General features: G+C 36.8%; 1 protein-coding gene across 1 annotated transcript in view; it reads left to right on the top strand.

Moving 5' to 3' along the window:
• Positions 1-2,073: 2,073 nt before the first annotated feature.
• The window catches only part of STAMBP (STAM binding protein), a 70,505-nt gene continuing 51,898 nt past the window's right edge, over positions 2,074-20,680 (top strand). Inside the window, exons 1-5 of the mRNA XM_053718130.1 lie at positions 2,074-2,174; positions 6,590-6,824; positions 12,215-12,290; positions 14,039-14,134; positions 19,670-20,012. Coding sequence (XP_053574105.1) covers positions 6,622-6,824; positions 12,215-12,290; positions 14,039-14,134; positions 19,670-20,012 — 718 coding nt within the window. The 5' untranslated portion in view covers positions 2,074-2,174; positions 6,590-6,621. The remainder of the gene's footprint in view (positions 2,175-6,589; positions 6,825-12,214; positions 12,291-14,038; positions 14,135-19,669; positions 20,013-20,680) is intronic.

Below are 20,680 nucleotides of genomic sequence, written 5' to 3'. Positions count from 1 at the left end.
TTACTGTGTGGAAATATACCGGGAGTGAGCCCCTTCATAGGATAAATATGTTCTTAGCCTGGCCCAACGCTTTTTGTAGCAAACAAACAGGTGACAACCTTGCCACCTCATATATTTTACCTTTTTCTAAATAAGGAATCAGATATTTTAAAAGGGTTGAATTCCTTTGGGTCCTTATTACTGTGTGGATATATACAAGGAGTGAGCCCCCTTCATAGGATAAACATGTTTTCAGCCTAGCCCAAAACTTTGTGTAGAAAACAAACGTGCCAATATGGGCATCTCATACATTTGACCTTTTCTGAATAAGTAACTGGTATTTTGAAAGGGTAAAAATACTTTGGGTCACTCATTTCTGTGTGGATATATACAGAACGTGAGCCCCATCATAGGAGAGACATGTTCTCAGCCTGGCCAAACGCTATTTATGGCAAATAAACTGGTGCCAACCTTGCCACTTTATATATTTTACCTTTTCTAAGTAAGTAAATAGTACTTTAAAACGGTTAAAATCCTTTGGGCCACTGATTTCTGTGTGGTTATATAGGGCGTGAGCCCCTTTTATACAATCCACATGTTTTCAGACTGTCCCAAAGATTTATATGGCAAAGAAATCCTTTCAAAATAGCAGTAACTTATTTAGAAAAAAGAAAATATGTGATTTGACAAGGTCGGCACCAGTTTCTTTGTCATAAAAAGCGTTGGGCCTGGCTGAGAACATGTCTGTCCTATGTAGGGGCTCACGCCCTGTATATATCCACACAGAAATGAGTGGCCCACAGGATTTTAACCCTTTTAAAATACCACTTATTCAGAAAATGTAAAATATATGAGATGTCAATTTTGGCACAAGTTTGTTTGCTATAAAAAGCATTGGGCCGTGCTAAAAACATGCTTATCCTATGAAGGGCTTCATGCCGTATATGTATCACACAAAAATTAGTGGCCCAAAGGATTTTAACCCTTTTAAAATACCAGTTACTTATTCAGAAAAGGTAAAATATATGAAATGGCAAGTCTGGCACCAATTTGTTTGCCATAAATAGCATTGGGACAGGCTGATAACATGTCTATCCTATGATGGGTTCAGCGTAGGGTTGCCACCTCAGCCATGTTTTCCTGCACACTTATGAGTTACACATGCTGCAGGGTGTGCAGGGAGGAGCATGTATTGTGTTTCTGGACAGCACTTTTTATATACATTATTCATATTCCTCCCTGCACACCCTGCAGCATGTGTAACTTATAAGTGTTCTGTATTTTAAGGGACAGGTGGCAACCCCCTTGTATATATGCACACATAAATGAGTGTCTCAAAGGATTTTATCCTTTTTTAAATACCAATGACTTATTTAGAAAAGGTAAAATATATAAAGTGGCAAGGTTGGCACCAATTTGTTTGCCATAAAGAGCGTTAGGACAGGCTTATAACATGTCTGTCCTATGGTGGGTTCACACCTTGTATATATACACACATAAATGAGTGTTTTAAAGGATTTTATGCTTTTTTTTAAATACCAATGACTTATTTAGAAAAGGTAAAATATATAAAGTGGCAAGGTTGGCACCAATTTGTTTGCCATAAAGAGCATTGGACAAGGCTGATAACGTCTGTCCCATGAAGAGGCTCACACCTTGTATATATCCACACATAAATGAGTGGCACAAAGGATTTTAACCCTTTTATATTATCAGTTACTTATTCATAACAATCAGAATTATGCCATGTTTGCCATCTGTTTGTTGCAATATAAGATGATTTTTTTTTTTTATAAAATGTAAGTTTCTTTAGGTTTTTGGAAAGTGTATTATTTTATTTAAAATAAAAATAATGCTAGATATTTTGTTTATAAATCTTTATTTTGAAAATTGCAATCAGTTGCAGAATAAGAAGCTGACTGAATAAGAATCAGCATAAACCACTGTGAGTGAAAAAGAAAGCTGCAAAATGTTTAGTTTTCAGAATGATTGTCTAACTATAGGCTGTTTGTTACATTAAAGTTGATTTAAAAAAAAACTTTGAGTGGAGGTCACATGTTTCCTGTCTAGAGTGGAGCTCCAGTCTGCAGCCAGCTAGACTCCTTTGGTGTAGGTGACGTTCTCAGTCTCATGTGATGCGGAAGAATGGGGGGAGGATTGTGAGTGACAGCAAGATGGGGCCAGAGTAAAGAAAGGTATGAACTGACTGCTGAATAGATTGTGCAAAAGAGGTTAACGCTAGGATGATGTGCTTGGGAATAAGATGAACAGAAAAGACGGAAAAAAAATGCACAGAGAGAATGTGCATTAATAAGCTGTGAATGAATGGGAGGGATATTTTTGGATGCAAGGTGTTATGTTTTAATTGTGTCATTAAAAACTACTTGGACAATGGTGAAAAGGAAGTGAATAGCATTAATGATTTGGGAGTGGAGAAAACGTGTGATATCTAATTGTCACTTAAAAATAAGCTGGGGGAAAATTAGTAGATACAATGTGATAGAAAAGTTCTAGTAGTAGGGGGTGGAGGGCATGTGAAAGGGAAGATATAAGGAAATACAATTGTTGCAGGAGAATACCTGAAAGGGAAATGCAAGTAATTAATAAAGAGATCAATGCTAATAGTTCAGGAAATAACTTCAGGACAGGGAGAGGTTATAAAGCAGTAAAAGGAGTTAAAGGGAGTGGTTGCAGTGTAACAGGAAGATTGAAAAATCAAGTGATGATGAGTTGTAGAAAGTGGGAATCATGGGAAGATGCTATATGGGCAATACTATTATGTATTGTATATATTACAATACACTATTAATAATTGTATATATTTATATAAATATTTAAAGGAATAGTCTGGTCAAAATTAATCTTTCATGATTCAGATAGAGCATGCAATTTGAAGCAACTTTCTGTTTTACTCCTATTATCATTTTTTCTTTGTTCTCTTGGTATCTTTATTTAAATGTAAGCTTAGGAGCCGGCCCATTTTTGGTTCAGCACCTGGGTAGCGCTTGCTGATTGGTGGCTACATTTAGACACCAATCAAGAAATGCTACCCAGGTGCTGAACCAAAAATGGGCCGACTTCCATGCTTACAGTCTTGCTTTTTAAAATAAAGAGAACAAAGAAAAATGTATAATAGGAGTAAATTAGAAAGTTGCTTAAAACTGCATGCTCTCTCTGAATCATGAAAGATTAATTTTGACTAGACTATCCCTTTAAAGGGCTATTATACTATAAAAACATTTTTTATATGCGCCAATCCTTTAGAGTATGTCATTTTAAGATTATCAACCCTAGACTACTGTGTGTTTAATAGGTATGGGCAAAATTTGTTATTCGCATAATAATTTGCCATACAAATTCCAAATATGACCACAGGTTGCAGCATTTGTCTATTTTCGGCATCAGATATATTCATGTTAAAGTGCAACTCACAAAGATCTGGATTTCCACTTTAACACTAATATAGCCGGCATATGAAAATAGCCAAATGCTGCCAACCCCGGCTGTATTTGCAATTCGTTTAACAAATAATTTTGCTCATACCTAGTGTTTAACCCCGACAAAGTGGTTAAACACATAGTAGAAATGCTACTAAGGACCTGTAGAGCACTGCTGGTCCCAAGCAGAAAACAACGCTGATCCAATCAACAGCGCTAGCTCCACCTCTGAGTCTTGCAGCTGGTTCTGCTTATTGGATCGCTGCGAGTCCCAAACAGTATTTCTACTGTGTGGTTATAAACACAGTAATCTAGGGTCGATAGTCTTTAAAATTACATGCTCTAACGCATGTCATTTATTTTTAGTATAATGGCCCTGCAATAGCTAGAAGCAGTATTGCAAAATATAACGTAAAGGACACAAGAAATGTTATGCATGTATGACTGATATTGAGTGTATTTATGTTGAACAGAGTTAAATTATAGGGCCATTATAGTCGATAAATTATATTCTCTAATCCATTAGAACATGTAATTTTATGATTATCAACCCTGCAATACTGTCTGCTTAGCCCACTGCAAAGGAGTTAAACACACAGTAGAAATGCTGCTTGAAATCCACAGAGCACTGCAGGTCCCGAGTGAGACTTGCTGCTGATCCAATCAGATGTGCAACTAGCCCTGCTGATTGGATCAGTGGCGGATTCCATTCGGGACTTGCAGTGCACTGCAGGTCCTGAGCGGCACCTCTACTTTGTGTTTAACACCTTTGCAAGGTTTAAGCACACAGTACTGCAGAGTCAATAATTTTAAAATGACATGCTCTAACAGGTAATTTTTTTTTACTATAATGGCCATTTAAATTATAGTGAGAGATGATATGGGGAATTATAAACAAATAAAGTGGGAATAATTTAGTACATTTGGAGGTGTTATAGGAATAAGTTATACAGAGTAATAGGAAGAGTTATAGCTAGTGGTTATATAGAGTAATGGGTTAGTTAGAGAGCGATTAAGGGGTATAGGGAACAGTTTTATGCAGCACTAGGATTTGCTACAGGGTGTAATGTAAAAAATAATTTAATAATAATAAAAAAAATATATATATATATATACATACATACATACAAAACCAATTATCCAAACTTGGGACCAGAAAAGGTTTGGATTTTGGAATATTTGCATCTTTAATAAGAGATAGTTTGGAGAGTGTATTGAACCAAGTGTAAACAAATATCTTATGTTATTTAGGCAATATTTACATATCATAATACAGATTATACATGTAACCTAAAGGTAGTTTTATAACATTTTTAATACTTTTGTATAAATGGTACCCTCAAAAAGATAGTACTGTAATCAGAAAGCTAATATCTGTTGTTTTAAATAAATATAGACTAGTATTTGCATTTAAGAACTCAAGAAAAAGAAACCAGACACAGGCAGGGAAGATTTTTGATCATTTTATTTGTTTTAAATATATTAATTCAAAAGTTTGGGGAACAGTTACATGCAGCGTTAGGGTGAGCATATATATATATATATATATATATATATATATATATATATACACACATATATATATATACTGGTAGAAAACCATTTATCCAAACTGCTTGGGGACAGAAAAGGTTGGTTTGGATTTTGGAATATTTGCATCTTTAAAATGAAACAGCTTGGAGAAGGGATGGAACAAAGTGTAAACAACAATATCTTATGTCTTTTATGCAATATAAACATGTCATTATGCAGCGTATACATATAACCTAAAGGTAGTTTAATATCATATTTAATATTTTTGTACAGTACTATAATCAGGTAATATTTGTTGTTTTAGATAAATATAGACTATTATTTGCATTTTAGAACACAAAAAAAAAAAAAATAAGCCAAAGACATAGGCAGAGAAGATTGGCTGCTTACAGGCAGGGGGAAATAGTAATTTTTGATCATTTTATTAAAAATATTAATTAAAAAGTTTTGGATTTTGGCATTCTGGATTTGTGTATATATACATATGTGTGTGTGTATATCTATACTATAATCGCGTTTGTAATGTGCCCGTCGCAGGTTGTGCGCAGCCAAATCCCTGCAGCGCAAGACGGTTTCAAGAAGCTCCAGCACTCTCAGCTGTTATGTTACAGCCGAGAGCGGGAGCTCCTGAAGCTTCAGGCATCTTCCGCATATGAAGCCAGAGCGCGATCGGTGCTCTACCTCCATATGAGAGCAGATGCATGATCGTTACAGACGGTGACACTGTGCGTTTCACCGTCTGTAAAGATCTTCTGCTGGTGACGGACCAGGTGGGAGGTGTGGGCGGGAGGGGGTAGGGAGTGGGAGGGCCCTAGGCTACAGAAATTAAAGGAACAGGGAGGGATGGGGCAGCTACACTACACAAAAAGGATGCGGGTGGACTAAATGGTAATCGCGGGAGGGGGGGAGGTGATGGGACCATTATACTACAGAAATTTAAAATAAAAAAAGGGGGTTATAGGTACTGGCAGACAGCTGCCAGTAGCTAAGATGGCGGCAATAGTTAGAGGGGGGTGTTAAAGAGCTGTTTGAGGGTGGATAGAGGGATAGGGACAGAGGTATAGGGATAGATGATAGGATAGGTACATTTCTTTAATTAAAGGGATACTAAACCCACATTTTTTCTTTCATGATTCAGATAGAGCATGACATTTTAAGCAACTATCTAATTTACTCCTATTATCAAATTTTCTTCATTCTCTTACTATCTTCATTTAAAAAAGAAGGCATCTAAGCTAAGGAACCAGACAATTTTTGGTTCAGAACAATGGACAACACTTGTTTAATGGTGGTTGACATTTAGCAATCAATTAGCAAAAAAAAAACAACCTAGGTTGTGAACCAAAAATGAGCAGACATCTAAACTAACATTCTTGCTTTTCAAATAAAAATAGCAAGAGAATGAAGAAAAAATGATAATAGGAGTAAACTAGAAAGTTGCTTAACATTGCATGCTCTATCTGAATCACAAAAGAAAAAATTTGGGTTCAGTGTCCCTTTAAACATTTTGGCCCGTGTACACGGGCTTCATACTGGACCGGGTACACATCCCATTATATATATATACAGCATATTTTAAGACTGTAGATAACTTGTATAGAATTAATAAGAGTTCTCCTTTTTCCCCCTTACACTGCCAGCTGTCTCGTTCAGTTATTTTCCTTTCTTTACAATGCCGGAGCATAACGATGCCAGTCTGCCCCCTGAGGAGAGGGTCCGAGCCCTTGGCCTGCTTGGAACATCGGTAGATGTATCTGATGATATTCCCCCTAAACGATATTATCGATCTGGAGTGGAGCTGATCCGCATGGCCAATGTGTATGCAGGAGAAGGAAATGTTGAACATGCGTATATCTTATACAACAAATATATAACGTAAGAGAAAGTCTGACAGTATTGTGTTGTACGATATAACCATAGAATGGTATCTAGAAATAGCTATGGTTTTCTGTAAAATCATTAAAGGGACTTTCCAGTCCAAATTTAAATGCTCATAGATTAATTACATCTTTGATTAGAAACATATTTGCAATATACATGTGTTGGTAAAAATGCTTCTAGCAAAAGTTATCACTGTTTTAGTGTTCACAATTTTATCTGCACGTGCATGTGAAGCGTAGCTAGATATTCTCAGTGTGTCAGCATTTTATATACTGCAGCTGCTCAGAGCGCCAGTGGGGCTTGTATCATGTCGGCAATTAACAAATTGAGTCATTACCAGATGGAACTAGCACCTTAGGCTCTCTGAGCATGTGCTGTGTTGAAAATGCTGTTGCACGGTGCTTACTTAAAGTGAAGGTAAAGTTACCTTATTGTCGATGTATTATAGCATTCTTTTTGTCAAATCAATATGACTTTCATTCATCATTTTTCATATCATTGTGTGTATATATGAAGTTATTCCCGTTATAAAGCAATTCATAATTGAACCACCAATTCAACCGTTTTTTGTGTTGATTCTATTCCAATTAAAATTCTGGCCGTTATGCGGCTGTCAATTCAATACTTTTACTATGGGTTTAAAAACGTAGCATTGCAGGGTCACTATTTCTAAAATTACATTCTCTAACAAATGGCCAGATTAGGATTGGGGCTCCAACGTTTGCGTGCGAGGGATAAGGGGATTATAACGGGTGTTTGCGTGCATCAGGTTTATCGCTTGTATTACAAGTTGAAAGTAAACGCGATTGCTTGAGTGCAATTCAAGTTGACGCTCTTCGGGTTAGCGTGTCCTCAGCGCTCTGGTTAACTGTTTTGTGAAACAAAGAAATCTCACAAAACACATGAAAAATACATTCAAAAGTACAGCTACAATCATAACACCATTTAATAAAAATTATTATTAAAAAAAATATTGCACACAAGTTATAAGGGCTCAAAAATGTGAGGTCTCATATATATATATATATATATATATATATAAATATATATATATATATACACACATATATAAATACATGTACACATATATAGACGTGTGTGTATATCTATATATAAAAAAAAAAGCAATAGTTGTGGGATTAGCACTCTCGCCTCCTCAATGAAAGGCTAGGGTGTCAGGAACAGTGGTTATCAATAGTACAAAATAGATCTGCACTCACTGGACTTTGAAAAACAAAACGTGGTTTATTGTTGAGACGTTTCGGAGCTCAAACTGTCCCCTTCATCAGACCAAATGAAGGGGACGGTTTGACCCCCGAAACGTCTCAACAATAAACCACGTTTAGTTTTTCTAAAAAAAAGTCCAGTGATCTATTTTGTAATATAACATTTTCTTTCATGATTTTATTAGACCATATCGTTTTAAAAAAAATTCCAATTTACTTCTATTATTAAATTTGCTTCATTCTCTTGTTATCCTTTGCTGAAGAAACAGCATTGAACTACTGGTAGCTAGCTAAACTCATCTTTTAGCCAATCACAAAAGAAAAATATGTGCTGGCACCAATCAGCAACTAGCTCCCACTAGTGTAGGATATGTGTGTATTCTTTTTTTCAACAAGGAAAACCAAGAGAACAAAGCACATTTAAAAATAGAAGTGCATTTAAAAGTGTCTTAAAATTACATGCGATATCTAAATCATGAAAATGGATATTCCTATATCTATCTATCTATCTATCTATCTATCTATCTATCTATCTATCTATCTATCTATCTATCTATCTATCTATATCTTTGTATATATCTATATATAATCAGTTTACTTTCAAGTCATAATACGAGCACAACCCGACGAACGCAAAAAGCTTTTATCGCAGTTAACACTCGAATGGGAGCTTCATTTTTGCAAAATAATGTGCCTTTAAGTCTTAGAATGGGCTGGTCTCATCTAAATTGTCACTGCCTTTGGTCTTCATTGATTCTTAAAAAGGAAATCCTAGTTTGGTTATTATCTAAAATAAAATGTTTCAAAAAGATACAATAAAATCAACAGAATGAATCAGAATAATACAAAATAGCCAATGTACTAGAGTATTTGAGAGCATTAATAGGATTGCTAATTGCAAAAAATACATAAAATGGTTTCTATTCATAAAAAGGATTAAAGGGACAGGAAAAACACAATTAAACTTGCATGATTTAGATAGAGCATGTCATTTTAAGACCCTTAAATTCACTTCTATTTTCAAATGTGCTTTGTTCTCATGGTATCCCTTGTTGAAAAAGAATACACACATATTCTACACTAGTGGGAGCTAGCTGCTTATTGGTGCCTGCACACATTTCTCTTGTGATTGGCTGACTAGATGTTTTCAGCTAGCAAAGGATAACAAGATAATGAAGTAAATTTGTATGTTCTATCCAAACCATAAAAGAAAATTTTGGGGTTTCCTATCCCTTTAACTCTGTCCAATATCTTGAGTAAATCTTTGAACAACTTTTATATAAGGAATCAGTACCTCAAAAGAAAATCAAATAAAGGGCAATATTGCCAACTCACACATTCTTGAGCTACAGTAAGCTTGTGACTATAAACGCACACAAACACAACTTTTTATCAGAGATAAAACTATCTTCAAATGTGGTAAAAGAAAATCAAACTTCTTTATTGAAATTTTTATCACTGACAATGACCGATAGAAACATAAAAAATATTCTTATAAGTTATTCAGGGCTAAAGTTTCCAGTCCTCTGAGAGCATTAAAGTCACGTGAAACCCAACATTTATCTTTTTATGTTTCAGATAGAGCACACAATTTAAAAAAAAACCACCTTTCCATTTTAACTTCCGTTATCAAATGTGCTTCATTATCCTGGTATCCTTGGTTGAAAGTTCAGCAATACACTACTGGGAGCTAGTTAACCCTTTCGTGACTGGGTTAAAGTGTCTACATCAGAAACAACTGTTCCGATGTGGACAAATTGAAATCACGCGATCGTGCACACGATCGCAAGATTTCAATTATTGGATCAGATCTGGGAGGGCGTCCCTGTAACCCTAGGAACGCCCTCCAGACCGCGATCAAATCCAGGAAGCACAGAAGGTTTCAGGACAGCCGTTGGCTATGACGTTCTATTCCGTCATAACGGCTCTAAAGCCCAGTGTAATTATGACGGATTCGAACGGCATAACGGCATTAAAAGGTTAAAGGACCAGTAAATACAGTAAATTTGCATAATCAACAAATGCATGAGAAAAAGACAATGCAATAGCACTTAGTCAACTTCAAATGAGTAATAGGTTTTTTTTTTCCTGACAATATTTCGGTTATGTCTATTTCCACTCCCGCTGTACCATGTGACAGCCATCAGCCAATCACAAATGCACATACGTATAGTCTGTGAATTCTTGCACATGCTCAGTAGGAGCTGGTGACTCAAAAAGTGTAAATATTAAGACTAGACATTGTGTTAATGAAAGTAAATTGGAAAGTTTAAGATTGCTGCTGTTTAATTTTGACTTGAGTGTGTGTCCCTTTTAAATTACAAGTTGATGCAATGACAAGAAGCCTTTATGTGCAGCCACCAATCAGCAGCTAGATACTAGTAGTGCATTACTGCTCCTGTGAACCTACGTTGGTATGCTTTTCAACAAAGGATACAAAAAGAACACAGCAAATTAGATAACCGAAATATATTGAAAAGTAAAAAATCTTTATCTGAATCCATGAAATAAAAAAAAATTGTGTTTCATGTGCTTTCTCCTTTGTTTTGGTCTGGCTCTTCCTCCTTACCATAACTTGTATCTCTGCTATAAAAGCAAACAAGAGTCAGCAAGAATGCTTTTTAAAGGTACCACAACTACAGGCCAAATTATGCTTGGGTGGGAAATAAATATAGGTGCCCTTTTAATGCATAACAAATGTTCATTTTGCTGTACAAGTGTAGTTCGCTAATTTACAAGTAGAAAAAATGTTTTCAGGTCTTGTGGTGTAGTGGAAAATAAAGGGTCACTAAACCCAATTTTTATCTCTTTCATGATTCAGATAGAGCAGGCAATTTTAAGCAACTTTCTAATTTACTCCTATTGTCAAATTTTCTTTGCTCTCTTGCTATCTATATTTGAAAAAGCCAGAATGTAAGCTTAGGAGCCTGCCCAATTTTTGGTGCAGAACCCTGGGTAGCGTTTGCTGATTGGTCCCTACATTTAGTCATGAAAAATGTGGGTTTAGTATCCCTATAACTAAATATGTTAATTCTAGGTGTTGAGTTCTCTATCTGACAAATAAAAAAAACAATAACAAAAAAAAACATGACTTTGAGTACTCACTAATGTTAATTATCTCTGCAGGCTATACCTAACCTTTGTTGCTTAACCGGTCAAGAGGGTTTTTTCTTCTTCTTGTCTATGCATGTAGCATATACAGGGGAAAATTCCGAGTTTAAAGGGACATTATACATTTGATTTTTCTTTGCATAAATGTTTTGGAGATGATCTATTTATATAGCCTATGCGGCTTTATTTAAATGTTTTTTTATAGTTTAGCTTTTTTTTTTTTATTTTTTATTTAAATAACGTTGCGCTGATATTCAGACTCCTAACCAAGCCCCAAAGTTTTAGTAGAATACCAACATATACCCACTTACCCTGTTTGTGTAAAGAGTTTTTTCATATGCAGAGGGGTGTCTGAATATTTCCCAGTTTCAGTGGGTGTTCAGTGGATTTTTAGATCAGTATCTGTGCATATTATTCTTTATAGTAGTGTCTATTACATGCAGTTATATGAAAATGTGTGTTTACTGTCCCTTTAAAGGCATAGGACAGTCATAATTAAATAGAGCATGTTATTTTAAGACACTTTAAAATTCCCTTCTATTTTCAAATGTACTTTGTTCTCTTGGAATCCATTGTTGAAAAAAGAATATGTACACATCCCACACTAATGGGAGCTAGCTGGTAGTTGGTGCCTGCACACATTTGTCTCTTGTAACTGGCTGACTAGATGTGTTCAGCTAGCTCTCAGTAGTGCATTGCTGCTGCTGCTTCTTCAGCAAAGGATATCAAAAGAATGAAACAGATTTGATAATAGAAGCAAACCGTAAAGTTATTTAAAATTATATGTTCTATCTGAATCCTGAAAAAAAAATAATGGGTTTCATGTCCCTTTAAGTTAAGAAATTCCGTCAGTGAACTTTCAAAGCCAGTAGTTCCCTTGCCTTTTTCATGTTTGAGTGAAAACTGAACCTTTAAAGTCCTGTATGTCTTACTGATTAAACGCCATAGTCATTACACTATAGTTTTAGTTAACTTAAAACAAAACATATGTTAAGAATTCTCTTATTAAAGTTAAATATAAAGAATTTTTTTTTTTACTCTTCCTAGATTGTTTCTGGAAAAGCTTCCAAAACACCGGGACTACAAAACCTCTTGCCACCAGGAGAAGAAGGATACAGTGAAGGTGAAACTGTTTTTTTAAACTGAATCATGCAGAATGCCCGTACATTACAACTGCTAGATATTTTGAGGCAATTCTGTTATTTTAAAAAGGGGTTTAGCACATAGGTAAAATTCCATTTTGGAGCGACAAGCATTGTGGCTCTTGAGCATAAACATGGACAATGATTGGTGGATGTGTGCAACTACTGCTCCTGATTGGCTTACAAGTGGTTTCCAGCTTGGGAGCTGCAATGTTTGAGTCTTCCACACAGGACTTTTATCTATGTGTTTAACCCCTTTGTTAGTATTAAAAACACGGCAAGCTAGGGTCAGTAATGTAAAACAAATCTGAGCATCTCACTTTTGCATGTGTCTTTAAAAGGCCAATATAGTGGGAAAATATAATGCACTGATTCATTAGAGCATGTCATTTTAACACTATTGACCTTGTAATGCTATGTATCTAACCCTTACAAATGGGTTAAGCACATAGTTAAAGTACCACCCGGTAGCTGCAGAGAATTAATTGTCCTGACCAGAATCTGCCATTGACCCAGTCAGCAGCAGTAGTGTAAATATTATATTCTCTGACAAATTAAAGCATTTAATATTTCCATTATAACAGCCCTTTAAAGGGACAGTCAACACCAGTATTTTTGTGGTTTTAAAAGATAGCTAATCCCTTAATTACCCATACCTTAGTTTTGCATAACCAACACAGTTATAATAATACATGTTTTACCTCTGTGATGACCTTGTATCTAAGCTTCTGCAGACTGCCCCCTTATTACAGTTCTTTTGACAGACTTTCATTTTAGCCAATCAGTCCTCACTTCTCGGTAAATTCCCATACATGAGCTCAATGTTATCTATATGAAACACATGAACTAACGTCCTCTAGTGGTGAAAAACTGTCAAATGCAGAGGCAGCCTTCAAGGTCTAAGAAATTAGCATATGAACCTCCTAGGTTTAGTTTTCAACTATAAATACCAAGAGAACAAAGCAAAATTGGTGATAAAAGTAAATTGGAAAGTTGTTTAAAATGACATGCCCTATTTGAATCATGAAAGTTTTTTTTTGTTGGACTTGACTGTCCCTTTAAATTGAATGTGCAAAATATCTTAGAGATTTTATTGGACACTAATATATTTTTCAGAAAAAAATTTTCTAGATTACGTTTGGGTTAGTTTGGAGGGTTCTACTTTTTGAGCATGTTTTTATTATTTTAAATGTTTCACATTTTTGCATGTAATAAATGCTTTATACTTTTTTTTTTTAACTGCCTTTAAAGGGACATAAAAGAGGTTGAGCTCTGTGCATATCCTAAAAGGACTAATTAAGTAAAAAAATAGTTTGCATTAAACAATTATTTAAAAATTGCTGGCAAGTATTTTAAAACAAGTTTAAAAAATAAGCAAAATGATTTCCATAGCCATGCTGCCTGGAGAAGTCTGCTCCACCCCCCTTATCAGTATTTAGCCTCAGAAACACAGGCTCTGTATTTCACAACAACTTATTTGCTTCTAGGCATGCTCCAGCAGATAATCACGGTGCACTTCTGCATTCTACCAAAGCATGGTAGATATAGATACAGCCAGAGAAGGAAATGTGGAGGGGGGGAGTTAGAGCTGTACAATTCAGAAACTTAAAAGAAAGGGTTAATAGAGAGGCACTGCTGTATTATATTTGCAGATAAAGTAATAAAAGTACATATTATATTTTGTCTCTATCCCAACTTGTTTTATGTCCCTTTAACATCTATCTTTCAGAAGCTGAAGGAAGTTGCATTTCCAAAGGCAGAGGAGCTGAAAATTGAATTACGTAAAAGATATACCAGAGAGTATGAAGAGTATAGAGAGAAAAAGGCAAGTTTTTAAAGAGTGATTTTGTGTCCATAGTGTCACATTAAGGCCAAAAATTAAGACGTCAGCACATAACCTGTATAAGGTTAAACACCTGTCGCTTTAAAAAAAATATATGCTTTTCCCATGTTCCCTTGAGAGGTCAAAAAGAAAATTATGAAACCTGCAAAATCAAAGCACTTGAAAACCTAGGTGACAGATTTTATATTTTGGCCTCTTTAGGAAGCATAGGACAAAGCACAATTGTTGTACAAAAGCAAGAGGTATTTAATGTCCCTTTAAAGGGAAACTATAGTAAACGTTTTCTTTGTTTTGTCGAATTTGTTTCAACGTATTCATTTTTTTTTTTATATAAACTCATGTTCCTGTCCAGTCACACTTAGAGGTGTGTCCTTCTCTACCAGAAAAGCAGTGGCAGTTGTTATCAGCCGATGTGTATATACATTGCTACAGTGATTACCTAGCTATTCAGACTAAATGTTTTTTTAAAGGGGTTTAACTATAAAATAAACTTTATTGCTGGTCAATAATTTTTTTTGGGGGGGGGTGCTTGGTGCATTTCAAGACCACCATAGATTTGAAAGAGCAGTTAAAATAAATTCCTCCCTTCCATCTACCTTGCAGCTGTCTTGACTCCTCCCCTTTGTGACAGCCCCACATATTTGTGGCATTCCCATTAATCGGCTATCCTACTGCATGATGAGAACAGCTTGTCATGCATATTAAATCAGTTAAATAATTCTCTGGGAATCCTTTGTTGAAGGAGCAGCAATGCTTTACTTGGAGGTATATATGTGCAGCCACCAATCGGCAGCTAGCTCACAGTAGTGCTTTGCTGTTCCTGAGCCTACCTAGGTATACTTATTTTTTGTTAACAAAGGTTACTAAGCAAAGCAAATAAATTAGATAATAGAATTAAATTGGAAAGCTGTTTAACACTTTAACTGCTGAGCCTTTTCTACCCCTGTGATGAGCTGTTTTGCAGTTTTTAGAAGCTCTACTCTAGGCCATTTTTCTTCTTAAACTGGAAGAGTCCACAGCTGCATTCATTACTTTTGGGAATTCAGAACCTGGCTACCAGGAGGAGGCAAAGACACCCCAACCAAAGGCTTAAATACTTCTCCCACTTCCCTCATCCCCCAGTCATTCTTTGCATTTCGTCACAGAAGGTTGGCAGAGAAGTGTCGGAAGATTTAATTATATAGTCTCTTATGGAGGGTAGTACTCTTCGAAATGGGACTGGAGTTTTAAGTAGTCCTGTCAGCCTCTCAGTGAGAGCTTGGATGAATGTTAGAGTCCGGAGATGCAGGGAGAGTCTTCCTGCGAAACTATCCCAACTGATGTTAACAGCTCCTTAGCAATTAGTGTTGATGAGTTTTGCTGCCTACTTTATTCTCTCAAGTCAATGTCAGAAGCGAGGCTACTATCTGTCACACTTGAAGGGCCGTGTTCCTGTTCTACTGTGTTGATTCCGGTAAGATCGTTTCATTTTACTTCGATGATGTGAAAAAGTAATGTAAACAAAGAAGTCAGGGTCTCAGTGGGACTCCTTTATCTTTATAAGGAATCAAGGGTTAATATCTCCTGAGGGGTGTTATTGAACAGGGGGGACTTTAATCATGTTTGTTATGTGATTCTGTCTGCTAATGTGTAGTGTTACTTGGGCTCGTGGCTAGATCGGAACATAACGGCCTTTTCTTGTCAGGCTGCGTAGCCCTTGTAGGCCTTGGCGCACTTTTCTATGGCCTGCACAGTGCACCTTGTGACGAGGCGTGGTCACGCTTCTTTGCTCCATTTCCATATTCCTGACTGCGTGGCGACAGAGATAGTCTGTTTCGCTAGCTGTCTGGGTCTCAGGAGGTGGTGAGTGCCCCAGCCATTGGGGGTGTAAGGTGCCATTTTTTTAATTTTCTGTCCATAATTTCTATATACCAAGTTATGGAGGATTTTTACTTTTTGGAGACAGATGTCTTGATTCAGATTCTACTTCTTGTGAAAAGTATGAAATGGCCTGGGTAATCCATGCCCATCAGTTATGTCCCGAATGCTGCTCTAGAGTGCTCTCTTCTCCCGTTACAGGGAACTTAGAGTCTGCCGAGCCATCCGCCCCTGGGGATCCCATATCCCATGCGGCGCTTCCCCTAGAACCTTCTTTGGCTATGCAATCATGTGGCCCTAATGCCGTTACCCCTTCTCCGGAAGGCGGCTTGTTTCCTCCAGAGGTTACGACACGGTTCCGTGTATCTTCCAGGGGAGGTGTTGCTGAGATACTGTCCGTGTTATGCTAACCGGGGCTTGTCAGGTGTGGGAACGCCTGGGTCAGATCAGCCATCTGGTGAAGTGGTCTCCTCTAAAGCTTCAGGGGCCCAACCCTCAGTGTCGGGGTTGTCAGTTGCCCCGGCGGAGTTAACTCTTGCTTTTTGTTATAGACTTGCGCGCCTCCATGTCCTGCTACGGCATGTTTTGGCGTTGCTGGAGGATCCCAGTACTAATAGGTTAAGGGATCCTTGGTCTTCTCTTCCAGACGGCAAGCTGGGTTAGACGTGTGTGGATGAGGTTAATCTCCTGGTCGTCTTCAGTTTTCCTTTCTTTTTTGGGTATCTTATTCCAGTTCTGAGCTGTGGAAGAATGGGGTTTCTGATTAGCTGGTCCCGTTGGTGTACCCATTAATCCTGGGTCTTCACCTGCGGGTGCTGCTCTTCTTTTATTTAATCCGGTTAGGATGTATTTTATTTATTTTTTAAGAAGCTCATGTCTGTTATGATTTCTCTGTTGGTTAATATTTCTTCTCTGGAATTTGATACTAGCGATTTTGTGATCGCTTGGGCACTTTCCCGGAAGTAGCATGTTAAGGTGTTAGTACATTGTTATGTCTTTAAATCCTATTATCAAATCATTGTGAGGGTCTCAAATTTTTGTGGCCTGGTTCAGTTTGGAGTACCTTATGTAGCAGACTGGTCCTTATAGGGCACTATTTCTGTTCCTTACGGTCTATTTCTTCCACGTGGTGCCGGAGTAGCTGGCTGACCTGGCTGGGTGGTGAGTTGCTCTCTCGGATAAAGAGTTTGTTATCTTGGTGTCTCTTCAGATCGAATAATGCTTTTTGCTAAGAGTTTCGTGAAGTTAACCTTCCATGAGCTCCACACATTTTTTTTTTTGTGGCTCTGCCCTTGCAGGGCTAAAACATGGTAGAGGAATTATGCTTACCTGATAATTTTCTTTTCCTCTGACGGGAAGAGTCAATAGCTCCCCCGCCTGTGTTCTATCATAAGGGGCGGCTGTATTTTTTGTTCTTCTGGCATTTTTTTCACCCTGATATTTCTCCTACTGTTCCTTGTTCCATCGGCAGAATGACTGGGGGATGAGGGAAGTGGGGGAGGTATTTAAGCCTTTGGCTGGGGTGTCTTTGCCTCCTCCTGGTGGCCAGGTTCTGAATTCCCAAAAGTAATGAATGCAGCTGTGGACTCTTCCCGACAGAAGAAAAGAAAATTATCAGGTAAGCATAATTTAAGTTTTTCAGAGAAAAACCCACACAAATAACAAAATATTATTTTTTTCTCAGGAGACCCAGCAGATTCAAACTAAACAATTTTTTTATGTATATATCATGACGTGTAAGAAACCTGCAACAAAAAGTGTGAACAAAATGCGTTTTTAAAAAAAAAAAAAAAATGTATTACAATTTAAAAAAAACAAGGTTATAAACATTAGTGTTTGTGTTTTTATCCCATAAACTCTATAGTAAAAAGAAGGGGTTATCCTCATATAAATAAGGGCCTTTCAGTATAGTTGTATGTACATTTATTCACTCCAGGCGACCACTATTACCACAGTGATCACCTGACTATTAAAATTTATATTGGCGGCTTTATTTTGAAAATAGGGTTTTAAAACAGCAGGTCTTAAGAGGTCTCTAGGCCTTTTTGATGGCCTATTTGAAGGGTATTTTATATGTGTAGTGAACTAAAACAAGTGCTTTTTTATTTTTAAAAAGTGCTTAAATTTTAACCCCCAAGACACACACCATTTGAAAGAGCATGTGAGTTTTTTTAAACAGTGGGTCTTGGGGGTTTCTAGAGCTTAAAGGGATATGAAACCCAAAACGTTACATACCATTCTAAAAAAAAAAAAAACTTGCTTCGTTCCCATGATATTCTTTGTTGAAGATATGCTTAGGTGGGTGTCTGAAACACAACATGGCAGGAAATAGTGCTGCCATCTAGTGTTCTTGCAAATGTATAATGTGGATCTAGTGCTCTTGCAAAACTGCTTCCATATAGTGATTGATGCACATGCATCCCTGTTTTTCAATAATAGGTACCAAGAGAATGATAACATTTGATAATAGAAGTAAATTAGAAAGTTGCATGATGTACCTAAATCATGAAAGAAAATTTTGGGGTTTCATATCACTTTAAGGGAGTTGAGATCAAGGGGTTTGAATACTAACCGCTCCCTTAAAGGGATACTAAACCCACATTTTTTCTTTCATGATTCAGATAGAGCATGCAAATTTGAAGCAACTTTCTAATTTACTCCTATTATTAATTTTTCTTCATTCTTTTGCTATCTTTATTTGAAAAAGAAGGTATCTTTATTTGAAAAAGAAGGCATCTAAGCTAAGGAGTCAGACAATTTTTGGTTTAGAACACTGGACACCACTTTATTGGTTGGTGCATTTCGCCACCAATCAGCAAGCATGTGAACCAAAAATAGGCCGGCTTTTAAACGTACATTCTTGCTTTTCAAATAAAGATAGTAAGAGAATGAAGAAAACTTGATAATAGGAGTAAATTAGAAAGTTGCTTAAAATTGCATGCTCTATCAGAATCATGAAAGAAAAAAAAATTGGGTTCAGTGTCCCTTTAAGCACTACTGTCCTTTTCCGGCAATTTTGTGGTGACGTTACCACATCCTCGGATTCTGGGCAATGCCGGAGCCCAAGAAAGTGGCTCCCCTGGATGACATGTGGTCGTCGTCTGCACTAAATACATTATGCAGATGACAACCATGCTCTCTCGGAATCAAGATAGAAACAATTGGGGTTTTTATATCCCTTTAAAGGGACAGTAAACACAAAACAATTATCCATTTTCTAGAATTAAATATTTTTTGCCAATATCAAATCTTACATTAAATAATTTTTTATTATTATATTGATTGCACAGTGAGCCTTACAATCGCGATCCACAGTTTATATGTGGTTTCTATTAGAAAGAGTAAAGGTAATTTTGATTAATCCTTTGTGACATTAAAACAAGCAAAACTTTATTAAAACACTAAAAGGTAATTATTAACCAGCAATCATGCATGCATGGGAAATGGATGTAGGGCTCCTTTCTCGTGGGCTGTGCCACTCAGCAAACTTTTATGGGAGGTCTAATAATGCTGACCGGCATCAAGTTTAGAGTAAATTTCATTAAAATATATTGGTTAAGTTTTTTATTTTTTTAAACATTTATGTGTGTAATGCAGTACTTTTTACATACATACCTTGTATTAATTGTCTACTGCCACCTTTTTGTTGTTCATATGCAGAAGCGCGATGAGGAAGAGAATGTCCGGCGACTTGCCTTACAGCAGCAGTTGGAAGCTGAAAGGCAACGAGTGGCTCTCTTGAAGCAGCAGAAGGAGCAGCAAGAGCAAATCTTGGCCTTCGAGGAGATGATTCGCAAGAAGGAGCTAGAGGGAGAGCGACTCCGTATCATGCATCAGTTTTCCAAAGAAGTACCCAGCCCTCCGTTTTCCGAGGGGCCCTTAATTCCAGGAGTAAATGAGCCACCTATCAATCCTCCACCCCCATCCTTTGACTCTGTCCTTCCAAAACCACCTGTTGTAGATAGGTCCCTGAAACCAGCTACTGTCAACAACCATGGAGTCTGTAAGTACATTGTGAGCAGTGTTGTGTTCACACGGTCCTCAATAAGTTAAGTCCGTATTCATTCTAAAAGAGTTTGTAGCCTTTACATGATTAAAAAAAAAAGTCAGATTGAAATGAGTTTGGCATAAACATTTGCTTGCTCCAAAAAAATAGAGAGAAATGTATTTACAAAAGTGATGAAAGTGTGATTCATACAAATGCAGTAAATAAATTAACAACAATTTTTTTTTTTTTTTTTTTTTTAATAGAATAATTTTTATTGAGGTATTCAAAATCACATACAGCTTATGCATTATGAGTTGAGGACATAACATTATAACATCATAACATTAAAACATAAACTTTGTTTCTAGAGATGTAACAGCACCTCTATTCTCATTGTAACCTCGTTTTTACAGAGGCCGTTATTCAGGAACTCTTCAGGCTTTACCAAAACTTATGATTCATCTTAGTAACAATATAATTGAGACGGCCATTAAATTAGCGGATCTGTCCGCTAGGGTATCTTGATAATCAAACACCATAGACCTTGCTGGGCCACAAATAATGAAGGTTCTTATGGCTTACTAGGAGAGACGCGGGGTTCAAGAGAGACCGTGTATATTCATCCGGGGGCCTCTCTCTCGCCCCTAGGGGCGTGGTCGAATTCTGTGTTAATCAGGGTAGTG

This window comes from Bombina bombina, chromosome 6, assembly GCF_027579735.1.
Source record: "Bombina bombina isolate aBomBom1 chromosome 6, aBomBom1.pri, whole genome shotgun sequence".
NCBI classification, from domain to species: domain Eukaryota; kingdom Metazoa; phylum Chordata; class Amphibia; order Anura; family Bombinatoridae; genus Bombina; species Bombina bombina.
Note: the sequence above shows the minus strand (reverse complement) of the source record. Positions and strands in the feature narration are given on the sequence as shown.